The sequence below is a fragment of the Fringilla coelebs genome, assembly GCF_963513975.1.
Source record: "Fringilla coelebs genome assembly, chromosome: 10".
NCBI classification, from domain to species: Eukaryota; Metazoa; Chordata; class Aves; order Passeriformes; family Fringillidae; genus Fringilla; species Fringilla coelebs.
This window is the reverse complement of record NC_140036.1, coordinates 11,383,075-11,395,739: the sequence shown is the minus strand read 5'-3', so window position 1 is coordinate 11,395,739 and position 12,665 is coordinate 11,383,075. Positions and strand designations below refer to the sequence as shown.

Below are 12,665 nucleotides of genomic sequence, written 5' to 3'. Positions count from 1 at the left end.
TTTATGACAATAACTAGTTCTGAAGCGTTTTTTTAATTTAATTTTTTCTAACTCATGGTGAGAAATTTGAATAAGTTGCAGTCAGTGAATAAATGTGTCATATGAGTGAGTGATAGACTTTTAAAAAAAGAGAGCAAACTATGTGGGGAACACAGAAGATTCTAAATGAAGCTAACAAGCTACTTTTACCTTTTTAAGGAGCTGAAGCTTTGATAATAGACTGTATCATGGCAGTGCCTGGAATAGGAAGGAGTGGAGCCTGATCTAATTTAGCTATTGAAATAACACCTGGATTTTTGCTACACAAAGGAAGAAAAGTCGTCTGGATTTAATCTTCTAGCAAGCAAGCAGTCATAGTGAAAGATCAAAATACAGAGAAACTAGAGATCATAGGAAAAAAACCAGCACAGTTCAGCAAAGATACATATTTAAAAAAAAAAAAAAAACACTCAGAGAAACAAAAAAAATTTTTGCATTGTATTTGCTCAGGGCGTAGAAAAATAATTGATGTCCAGCGATTCAATTCCAACATTGGAGGCATCTGACACAGATGCTGTGGCTGTAAATGTTACACCCACTGTGAACAGGGGCCAAGGAACCAGCAGGGCTGTGATGTGGGACATGACACATTCGCCCAGAGAGCAAAGGAAAAATGTGCTGTTCATGTTGAGTGCAAACACCCAGACAAGGATGAGGGATTTTTTTTTCTCTTTAACAATCATTTACTGAAATCAGCCTGGAAGTTTGAAGTAGGAAGAAGCAGGAGGCATGTAGTGAGTAAAAGGAGGTAAAGTTATGGGGAAATGAAAAAGCTGCACTAAACTGGATTTGGAAGAAATCCATAAAGATTGTATCTTGATGGGATTGCTGGGAGACAAGGGGTGAGAAGCTGAAAATCAGCTATGCCAAGAAAGCACTCCAGGCAAGAGTAAAAGCTTGAATTTAGTAAGATTGCTGAGAAAAAGTATAGAGCAAAGGCAATGATATAGAAAAAATCTCCTCCAAAAAATGTATATTAACAGAAGTTTTGAAAATACAAGAAAGGATATTTAGTTTAAGAATTTCTGTTTCTAAATGTGCCAGTAGTACATCTACTTTAATTTTTTTTTGAGTCTTGAATGAGATTTTCTAAATGAAAAGTGAAACATCATTCAGCTTTAAAACCTGTGGAGTACTGTATCTGATCCCAATAATTAAAGTATGCAGTTGGGGCTCCTCATAGCAGCATCCCTCCCTCAAAAGATTTTCATATATACACAGATATCTATTTTATAGAGAAGTAGATCCTGTCATGGCACTCCTGATACATTTTTCTGTTGTTTCAAACCATGCATCAGATGATATTCCCACAAAGACATGGAATCATGTTTGCTCCCAAGTGGAAATGCAAGAACTTATCATAATTTCTATGAGTCACAAGATCCCATACTTAGAAGTTTTTGACAATTGGTTCCTCTCATCTAAATTTAATTCAAATAATGTAAGGCTGCTAACCTGGAAATGTTTTTTGTGTTTGTTTTAATGTTGTTCAGTATTGCAGCACAAAATGAGGGCTATGGAATGTGTGCTTGGGATAATTGATGGTGCTGCCATAGGGTCCAAAATATCCTCCCATATACTAATGGGTTTTATGCCATTTTGCCTCTGAAATTTGTTTTAATGATTTTGACAGCTCTCATTTTTCCTTTGTTAAATCTTAGTGACTGTTACTGGATATTTATTTTTAGAAGCACAAACATATTACAAAAAATACATAAGCCCACTGAGGACGAATAAAACATCTCCATAGTAACATTCTGGATAGTGATGTATGGCTGGTTGCAGACTGACAAACTTCAGTCCTAACTCTGCATCAGGATTTGTTAGTATAGAATCCTGAGCTTAAAAGTGACTTCAGAAATGAAATGCCCTTTTTTACTCTCCGTGGTTATTTGGCAGCAATGATTGATTTTTTCCAGATGTGGTTAAATAGGAAAATTTATTTTATTAGCTTTAATATAATCAGTTGCAAATATAATCAAAAACATCCCCTCAAGGCAAACGAATATTTTGGCTTTGCTTGATTTTTCCCACAAGAAATTCTACCCTAGTCATGTATTTTAAGCTTATTTTATAATACCTTTAAATTACATTTTAAATAGTTTGGTTTGAAATGAGTATTGATATTGATGTCCATACAGTGCAATACAAATTTCTATCTGCAAGATAATATTCATAGTAATAATAAAGACTGTGCTATATTTTAAAGGGACAGGTCCTTAAAAGTCCATTTAGGATTTTTTTTCTCTCTAGGCCTTAGTGTACCCATACCCAGGACTGCATTATGCACAGCCACTTGGGTAACCAGGAGCCATTTCCCAGGCTCCCCCTGTAAACATGAGTGAAGCTAATTTCCCTCAGCTTCCCTGCAGTTTGCATTGGAGCTCATATAACTTATTTGCTGTTTATGTATTTTACCAGTTGTCTATGTCAAGCTTTCATATACAAATCAGAGAAAAACCTGCAAGCAGCTATGATTTTTAAAGCTAAAAGACACCTTATATCTAATTTGTCAGCAAATTAGGTGGGCTTAAAATCCACCCTTGAAACAGCAGCAATTTCTGTTCCTTTCATCTAAACAGTTCTGTATTCCACGGGAACCTGGGATAATCAGTAGTTTGCTGTAGACACGAGTCATAATTATGTTCTTTCTCTCTCATTTAAGTTGTTCGAGTTCATGAATTTTTTGGCTGAGAATGTCATCTTCTGTTACATGGGACTCGCACTATTTACATTTCAAAATCACATCTTCAATCCTCTTTTCATATTTGGTGCTCTTGTATCCTTTGCTTTAAAGAAGTATCTCTGTATGTGTGTGTGTGTATATATATAAAAAGAATGCATGTTCCAGGTGAAAAAAGAAGTCAACAAGCAAACCAATCAGTTCCTTGAGTAGTAAAGATCAGTAGACTGTCAATTCCAAGTGCAATCATCTATTACCTATATCCTAATAACTGCCCCAATGCATGTAAGCACATGTTCTGTGGACAGTTGCTGTTTTGTTCCTCTGCTACAGGCAAATAGCTTTAAACCAGCTGGGGAACTTTTGCCAGTGGTTTACAAGTGGGGTGGGAAACTGGGATAAGTATTGGGACACATCTGTGGGGACAGGTGCAACACAAAACCTTTTTTCCTGTCTGGAGCCAGTACAGATCCACAAACTGGAGAGCTGCCTCCAGACAGATGGGTGCCATAAGCAGGAATTCCCCAAAACTACTTAAATGATATGAAGTCCTTAAAAATCACACAGTTCTTTGCTCAAATCTTTCCTTCTTTCTACTTGATATCTGTAGCATACATGGAATTATTTACACCATCATGTGCCTAAGAGGTAAGGAAAGCTCTGTGTGGGCCATGGTTTCTCAATAAATCTTACTCATGCAGCAGTATAGATTCTTCTCAGACTGACAATTTATCCAATGATTTTTTTTTTTTTGGCTCAGAGCAGCAGCCCTCTGCTTATCACTTTTAAATGAACTCTAATAGCTTTGAAAGTTGGGAGCATACTGTTGATGTGCAGTAATTGTTATATCTAATTTCTAAATGAATAATCAGGACTGCACCAGAGCTGCAGGCAGCTCTTGGAGCAGCTGCTGGGACTCAGACATCACCTCTCAAACTCTTCACCTGCTCTCCAGTCCAGGCTGCTCAGACTGGGAGGGCCATAATTGAGCCACAAGACAAGGGGAGGACAAAAAATGTGCAAAATGTGCAAAAAGCATATATAGGGAGCTCAGACTGCCTTTCTTTAAACCTGATAATGGCCTCATGGTTCTAATTAGGGCAACTTTTGGGATAGTTCCACAGAGGAGTAATAAAGAATTTCATCAGAAGAATCTCCGCAGAGAAGGGGAAGAAAAAGCAAAAAGTGCTGGATATAGACAATGTGAATGGCCAGGAAATAAGGAAGTAATAATCAGGTCCAAAAGTACATTTATTCTCTGAAAATTGCTGCTCAAGGAGATAATGCTCTCTCTGCAATTGATGACGGGCATTTTCCTGAAGAGCTGAAGATGAAGTCACATGTGACACAAATGTGATGAGTACAAGTAAAGTGCTGGAAGTGAGATATATTATGATGAATATAAAGCCAGGATGTCTGGGAAAGGCAGATCTCTGCCACTGCACAGGGAGCATTAGAACATGGCATGTAAATCATAAAAAGATAATATATTTGTTAAATTACACCTTAAAAACAATTTTAGAGAAATATTTGGGTTAATTCTGGTTTTGTCAGTAGTTTGTCCACTATTTTCCTCAACATCTTACATTTTAGGTGGCAGTTTTTGTAGCAAGAGCTTCCAACATATACCCACTTTCTTTCCTTTTGAATTTGGGTCGAAAACAAAAGATTCCCAGGACCTTTCAGCACATGATGATGTTTTCAGGTAAGAGCTATTTTGGCATTTTTGGTATTTTTCCTGTCCACGTTTAATGACTGACAAAAATACTCATCTATCACTAGAAAAAGCCACATCTATCACAAAGAATTTGTTATCTTAAAAATCAAAGTCATCTCTCCAAAGCTACTGAAGCAAATGGATGCCTTCTGATCAACCTCACTGTGCCCTGTTTTAATTAACATTTTGGAAACTCACTGCCCAGGAAGCCATTGTCTTTCAATCCATTGTCCCCCACCTGTCTACACTTCCATGACAATTTGGGAATACCATGTCTTTAAGTTGTGCTGTTTTAGAGGCACCTGTAGTATACCTGAGAGTATTTTACATAGCAGCAAATAAATAGACAACTTGGACAGTGTTAGTGCTGACACTCAGATCAAACGCGGTCTTTAGCAATTCCTTAAACTTCTGGAACAGTTTTACCTTTAAACCTGATAATTTCAATTCCACAGACCTTTTCATATGTATTCCAGCTTCATATTTAATTTTGTTGATTTTGTTAACCTTGTAGAATAATAAAAAAAAAAAAAATTAAAATCCAGAAGAGGGAGCCATGTTCTAATCTGATTTTCACATCAACCCCAGAACTGTAAAGACTCATCTGGATTACGTATTTTTTTACTTGTACAAGCTAGAAATAATTCCACTTGACTTTCTAATGCTAGTTAGGAAAAACTCACTTATAAGCCAAGAATATCTGCTCAGTAAAAGACAGAAATGCAGATACCCCTACGCTATTGATGATATAATTTTCTAAAATTAGAAACTCAGCACATTTTTTGCTTCATTTTCCTGCTTTTTATGCAAAAATTTATTCCGCATTTGTATGGATAAAAGTTCTTGATTGACAGCCTTGATGTACAGAGATCCATTTAGCCAGATAACGAGTGAAATACAATGTGCTGCATTTCAAGCTCCCTCATCAGGAGTACTCCACATCAGGGGGCCTCATTTGTGCCTATGTAATTCCAACTCTCTAGAGAGCAACACAGCAGTTCATTTCTATACCCATTCAATCCTTCTGCTAAAAGCTGCCACTGAAAATGTCAGCTAATTCCGGCGGGAGCGGGGTGAGGGATGATGACGCATCCAGCAGGAGCTGCCTTTCAGCCCAACTGCTCCCCTGCCATTGTTCCATGGGTAACCTGGAGCTGGAGATCCCTCTGGTAAGCCTAGCAGGTGGCCAGCTAGACAACAGCATGAAAAATAGATTCATATCATTTGGTATCTAGTACCTGGGCTCCATTTTGGCTTTTGGTTTGCATCAGCTAAAGTATAGGATGGAAAACCTTCTGAAATCTCTCTTGTTCTTTAACTTTTCTGGCCTCATTTTCTGCAGTCAAATTTCATTCTCCACGGAACAGGAGCAGTCTGCAGCCAGCAGCTGAACGTGAGAACTCACACACATTAGCTTTCCAGGACAATCTGGCAGCTGAGAACTGAAACAGTAGTATTGCAGGCTTCTATAATGTAAATGTTAAAATTCTCAGAAAAGTAATTTTTATCTATTTTCAAAGATAAAAAACCCTCTCTTTTGTAGAGAAAAATGTGTTTACTCTATAATAAAGTAATGGCATAATCTGCAACTATAATAATAAAGACTGTCTCTCATGCTGCCAGCAGCTGCACACTTCACAGAATACACAGATTTTCTGTGTAATTCTATTTTTTAAGATGCACCAAGATTTGTGCTTTGTTACCAATAACGTTCATAGTGCTATAAACTGATAAAACTGCATGTAGTGATAAACAGCGAGGACAGTGGCTGCCAGGAGAGAGACACATTTCTGAGGAGTAAACAAGACATTGAATTGGAGTTTGAAGGAAACTATCTACAAAGATCTGCAGCAAGAGCCATAGAATAATTTGGGCTGGAGGGGACCTTTAAAGGTTATCTGGTCCAACCCCCTGCAGAGGTATCTTCAACTAGATCAGGTTGCTCAGAGCCCCATCCAGCCTGACCTTAAGTGCTTCCAGGGATGGGGCATCCACCATCTCATTGTGGGTTTCACCATCTTCATTGTTCTGGCATAGCATCAGGTTCTTGTTGATCACAGGGGAAAATGGCCTTCATTCACCACAGCATCACACATTCAGATGTAGAAAACAATGAATTTGGGGTTGGTTTTGTTTTCTATCTTATTACCAAATCCACCAAACATTTACTGCTTGTTTTACTGCCACAATCACCAAAGTGATTGCTGAGAAAAATTGCTGAGAAAAGCAATTAAGGTCAGGCAAGTACACTGCTGATTAACCTTTGATTATGCCTTCCTCTGCAAAGAACTCTCCTGAAGTCACTAAGTTCTGCTTTTTGATGCATATCAATACAGTGGAGTAAAGATGGAAGAGTAGGCTTGGAGGTGGATTATGGAGCATTTTGATTTATCAAATTCTTTATCTACTTCTACCACTCCTCTAAAAGTACATTACAGAGGTTGGATTCACTTCTACAACTGTTTTTAATCATGATTCCTGATAACATTCCATTGGAAATGAAAACTTGATTAGCCCTGTGTACAAGGACTAATTAAGCCCAGGCTTCTCAAATTAAGTTGAACATCAGCTAAAGTGAGCAGTCCAACAGTCTCTGCTCATGTGAAAAAGAAACATTTTAAAGTCTTAAGATTTTATAGCCCTTTCCACTCTTCTCCCAACATCTTTATTTACTTTTTACTCTGTTTTCCTCTTCTCTACAACACATAAATAGGCAACAGAGAGGCTTGTGGGACACAGTGCTACAGGGGTGGTTGCTGTTAATATAAGGCATTACAGCATCAGTGGAGCCTGAAAGGATGAACGCAAATGCAGAATTAAGCCAAAAGATGCCCATGTACAGACAGCTGTTGTGCAGGCATTTACATCTACACACTCATCCAGAGAGAGAGGTGGGAAGTGGCAATGTGGAGAAATCAGCTAAATAGAAAACAAAACAAGGAAGAAAAGAGCAGAAAACCACAGCTGAAACCAAATCACCAGGGCTGCCCACAGAAAGTCTCCTTTCCTGGCAGATCCTTTTCCCACCAATAGCAATCACTCCAGCCCTCATGGGCTCTTTAGAGTGCTGGTTTGGAGAGGTGTTTGTGGGGGTGTGGGCAAAGGGTGGCTAACAGCCCTACAGGGCACACAGGTTCTGTTCTGGGGACTCTGGAGCTTAACCCTGGGCTGCTCTGCTTTGAAGGCTCTGACACATTGAAGGGTATTGCTTAAAGATGAATCCCTAATGGCTGGCACTTAACTTCAGACTATTGCAGTAGCTCAACATTTTCTGAGGTTGTTAAAATTCCCTTCCTCCACTTGTATTATTACCTGGAAAGTATTTTGAGAGATATATACATATATGTATATATACATATAGCAGTGTTCCTTGCTTCTCATTGAGTCTTTACATTTTAGGTGTATTCATCTGCTTCCCACTGCTTTAGTAGCTTAGTTTGATTATATATTTTACTTTAGACATTTCTTTGGGTGAAACTGAATTATCTCTTGTAGACCATGTTGAGCCTTTTATAAATGAAAAATGCAGAGAAGTCACTCACTATTTTTCTACACTGAAGAAACAGCCAGTCCACTGCTCAAGAAGACATCCTAATTAACTTTTATATGTATATATATATGTGTGTGTATATATATCCCCTCTTACAAAAAGAGGTGTTCTAGATTTAAAATTAAAGGTGTGATGCAATTGTGGGAAGCAGCATTGTTTTCCAGTGAAATGTAGCTGTGCTAATCATCCAGATTACCGCTATAACCACCGAAATAAAGGCCATTTCAATAGTTGTTCATTCACTCCTCAGCTTTAAATGAGATTGTATTGTTTCCCTGGTAGAAAATAGTAAAGCACTGCATCCTTTTACACAAAAGCAAAGCCAAGGACAAGCCCAGTGTCTGCCTGCAGGGTTTAGAACCTGCTGCCACTGACTATTTTCAGGCAGTGCAACCCCAATCTGCTTCTATCTTGCAGAAATGGCTTTGTGCTGTTTCTTGGATAAACTTCTATACCAAATAGTTGGAAGCCCAGCTTCTATACGAAATAATTCACATTCTAGCTATGTAATCTTAAAGAGCTTTGGAGTTCTAGGCCAAAAATAGCTTCATTTAGCAGTTAATTAAATGATTCTGCATATGTCATCAGTGCCTTACAAGAGGTTTGATTGCTAGATTTAATCTCTCAATACTTTGCAAGTACTTTTTGGACTCAGCATGTATTGTATACACGTAATGACTTTGCTCTCTAGAATTATTTTGTGAAAGTTTTCTTGAAAACTATAAAGTACACTTAAATAGATAAATGAAAGGCATTGGAAAATATGGTGTATTATTTGTATTATGCATCCTGAGGGGTGCAGGCACTAGCAGGCTTTTTCCCCCTCAATTTTTAAACATGGCATTTTGTCAAGACCTATTTAGTCCCTTTATTACTACCTATGGGGCTTTTTTTTTTTAAACTCATTTAGCTGTTTTCACCACCTTTGTAATTTCTTGTTTATTCAGTCTCTGTGGGTGTATAATTCTACAACTCTTATAATGTTTCAAGTACATTAATTTATTCTGCTTCCCCTTTTAGATATTTAAAATCATCTTTGAAAAACTATTCACTGTTTTTAAGTCATGCTTTTCTGACTAGTCTTAGAATATTAAATGATTTTAAAGGAATATATTCTATATTTTCAAGGAAGAAATGAGTAGCATATTTAGGTACTGATTTTAATGTCAATCCTCTTTTTCACTTGCTCCTGACTTCATGAGTAATCCCACTTAGCGCAGAATATAGATTTCTTTTTCAACCTGCAATAAGTTCAGATCACTACTTAATCTGCAATTATTCAAGACAAAGAATTCAGTGGACGTAAAGCAAAAGTGTGATTATTATGTGAATATGGAAGTTCTTTCATTGGCCACTTTTGCCAATTTTCTGCATTAAATCCCACCCTTTCAGTTAGCACGATTCAGAAGTTCATAAGCAGGATTATCATCTGAAAATTTCCTCTGCCCTTGGAACTGGGTTTGGACTGAAAAGATCAAAATTCTGTTTCTCTGTCTCATGAAGTCCATCCCCCTTGTCTCGTTTCAGGCTTGCGGGGCGCGATCGCGTTTGCGCTGGCCATTCGGGACACGGACTCGCAGCCCAAGCAGATGATGTTCACCACAGCCCTGCTGGTGGTGTTCTTCACAGTCTGGGTGTGTGGAGGGGGCACCACACCAATGCTCACCTGGCTGCAGATCAGGTCAGTACTGTCTGTGCAGTACCAGCGGAATGGGATCCCTACAGATCCACTGCTACATCCTTACAACTTCCTAATGCTCACAGGTGTGCTTTGTATGAGCTTTAGCACAAAGGGAGGGTTTATGCACCTGGTAGAGGCTCCAGACAATGAGGAACGGGTTCTTCCTAAGTTTATTATGGGCTTAGACATGAGACACATCCTTGTTTCCTGAGAGTTTGTTTCACTACTGCTCCTTTTAAACATCATGAATACAACTTCATAGTGTCCTCCTTGCTGCTGAGGAAAGAACTTTACAGGCAGATTTTGCCCTCATCTAAAAATCTGTAGTTATTACACAAACATGCAATAAATCGTGTATTTCTGATTATAATGAGAATATGCTGGGAAAATCTTCCTCCACTGCTGCCTCAGGCATTAATTTATTATGCATTGATTTATATATTTTTCTTCACTATATATTTTTTTTAATTACTTCATAGTTACTTGTATTCACAAAAAGCAATGAATGGCGGGGAGATTAAATTACAAGAGAGAGGGACATAGAAAACTGGAGGAAAAAGGATCTAATTTAAATGCAGCATCCTTCCAAGTGTGCTTTTTTGAAACCCAACTTTTAATAATGAGTGTACTCAAGCTGCTTATTGATTCTGGTTACTTCACAATTCATTCAGAACTCTCTGCTGTGATTTGCAAGATCACCACAGAAATCCTCAGTATCGAGATAGGCCTGCAATTCACAATTCCTTATCATTTATTCTATATATAGCATATGTTTTCGTTGTTTACAAAATGATGTCTGATTACAAGCCTTCATGTCAGACTCTTGCTATAAAATAGCAGCTGCAGATAACCAAATTGGGGCTTTTACAAAGAGCATAGATAAAATTGCAGACAAAATAAGGACTAGTGTACAAGTGTACTGGATAAACATGGATGCAGGCATCCACAGGGTGGAGGTTTTCTATTTCTGTAACAGTTTGATTCTTCTTCATGACACGTCTCATGTCCCATAATGTCAATCAAGGCCATTACAGTTTGGATACACTCTGGCATTATCAGTCATCTTCCTGAGATTTGCCCCTTTTGCACTGTCAGTAAGAGTTTTTCTGTGTGGCAACGGAAACGTGGGTGAGGAAGAGCTTTCTCATTAGATCTTGGGGAGCAAGTCAGTCTGGGTTTCTATGATAGGAGATAAGGAATAATGCTGAGAATACAGTAAGGGGGAAAGACTGTGAGCAATAGTCAATGTGCAGTCTGAGAGCTTGGGTCCCTAGGTGCCCCTCGTGGTTTAGCTCTCTAGGGATTTTTTAAATTAAGATTGTGAAGTGCTTTCACTAACAAGAAAATGAATTGGATGCAAGGGCATTTCTTCTGCCCCTTAGTGCTACCCAGAGGTGCAAAGCCCCCCAAGAGCACAAGTGAGGGGCTGACTCTCATAGGAACTGTTCACACTGTTCAATGCACATGCTTCTTTCTCTAGACTTGTATGATAGATTTCACCAAAGACACTGAAAGTAGACAATCATTACTGATTTGAAATGCTCATCTCTGAGGATTTCCTCTGAATCCCATCAGATCTGCCAGACATTTTTATCAATAAAATAAATTGAGTTTGTAATCAGGATATCGATTTTCTTACTATAAAGCTATTAGGTTCATAATATACACTTAATTTCTTGACATTGGAACATACATCTTCATAAATTATGAGATCAAACTGAGATAAAATTTTTAATAGACATCTTTAATTACAAATTTATCTTGAGGCTCTGATTTCTCCTTCTAGTGAAGATATTTAATTGTATTTATAATTTATTACACCTCAATGTGGACTTTTGTCCTTAGCTACCAGCATTTATCTTTTTAGTCTTAATTAATTTTGCTAAGTAATTGTATTCAAAGGTGGTGGTAATTCATGACAATTGACACTTGTATGGGTTCTGGCAGATGAGTTTGCTGAGGAAAGTTATGGAGCTGTGGCAAATGACACCAGCTTGCTTGGTGTAATCCCCCAGCATGCTGGCACCTGTGCCTGAACAGCAACTCTGAGCTGCATCTTTTCCCAATGGTTCTTTAGAAGAAAAAGATAGTATTTTTCAAGCCAGTTTGGAGGGTTCAGCTCACAAAGCCAAGGAAACTGCATTACAAGTACAAAAATTATATGACTGTCTCTGAAGAGATTTATTGGAAGGGGTTTGTGTGTCATCAATTACAGAAAAGTAAGGGGCTGAAGCCAGGGAAATGCTGCAAGCACAGAAGAGGGGGACTGGTCTCACAGCAGCCCTTTGTGATCAGCTGATACAAACAAAGCTCAGGCACCTTCCCAAAGCAGCTTGAAACTCCTCTCTGTGATTCCCCAGTGCTCCAGGGAACCACATCTACCACTGTCAGTCAAATCCAAAGCACAGTGCCAGCTCAGTTAATCTAAACAACTAAAGGCATTCATCTTATCAAAAGAGTGCTTATGGCAAATTAAAAATACATGAATGGTCCCAGTGACTACACTGGCTTTCCCTACTGAAACTACGAGTTACTGTATAGGTAAACCTTCTCAGGAGAGAATGGTCAAAAACAGCACAGTCAAGCAAATAACAGTGCCAAGCTGAGTGTGCTTTTTTGGCCAATTTTTCATCATAAAATGATTATCCAGCAGATAATGTATTTAATTGAACTGGAGGCCTTCAGAGACTAATAGAGAAGAGCGTGTGATTTCTGATCTGTTTGGATGGATTGAATCTCATTCACATGCACTGTTTTGTGGCCCCTCTCCCTCTGTGAAATAGGGTCCAGTTCCTATCAATAGTTCAGGAAATGCAACTCTAAACTCCTCAAGGTCAATCAGCTCAGTCTTATCCTAGAGATAAATGCTTGAGATTATAAGGTACAGACCAACTTACCCACAGCTTGGATTTAAAACATAAATCAATCTCTCATCCATTCAGTTCAAGATACGTAAAAATAATATAAATCAGAAAGAGCTCACACCCATGTATTT

General features: G+C 38.2%; 1 protein-coding gene across 1 annotated transcript in view; it reads left to right on the top strand.

Annotated features, from left to right (window-relative positions):
* SLC9A9 (solute carrier family 9 member A9) overlaps positions 1–12,665 on the top strand; it is a gene marked incomplete at its 3' end in the record, with an annotated part of 169,038 nt that overhangs the window by 95,892 nt on the left and 60,481 nt on the right. The window contains exons 10-12 of the mRNA XM_084212186.1: positions 2,705–2,818; positions 4,316–4,427; positions 9,517–9,670. Of these exons, the coding sequence (XP_084068312.1) occupies positions 2,705–2,818; positions 4,316–4,427; positions 9,517–9,670 (380 nt within the window). The remainder of the gene's footprint in view (positions 1–2,704; positions 2,819–4,315; positions 4,428–9,516; positions 9,671–12,665) is intronic.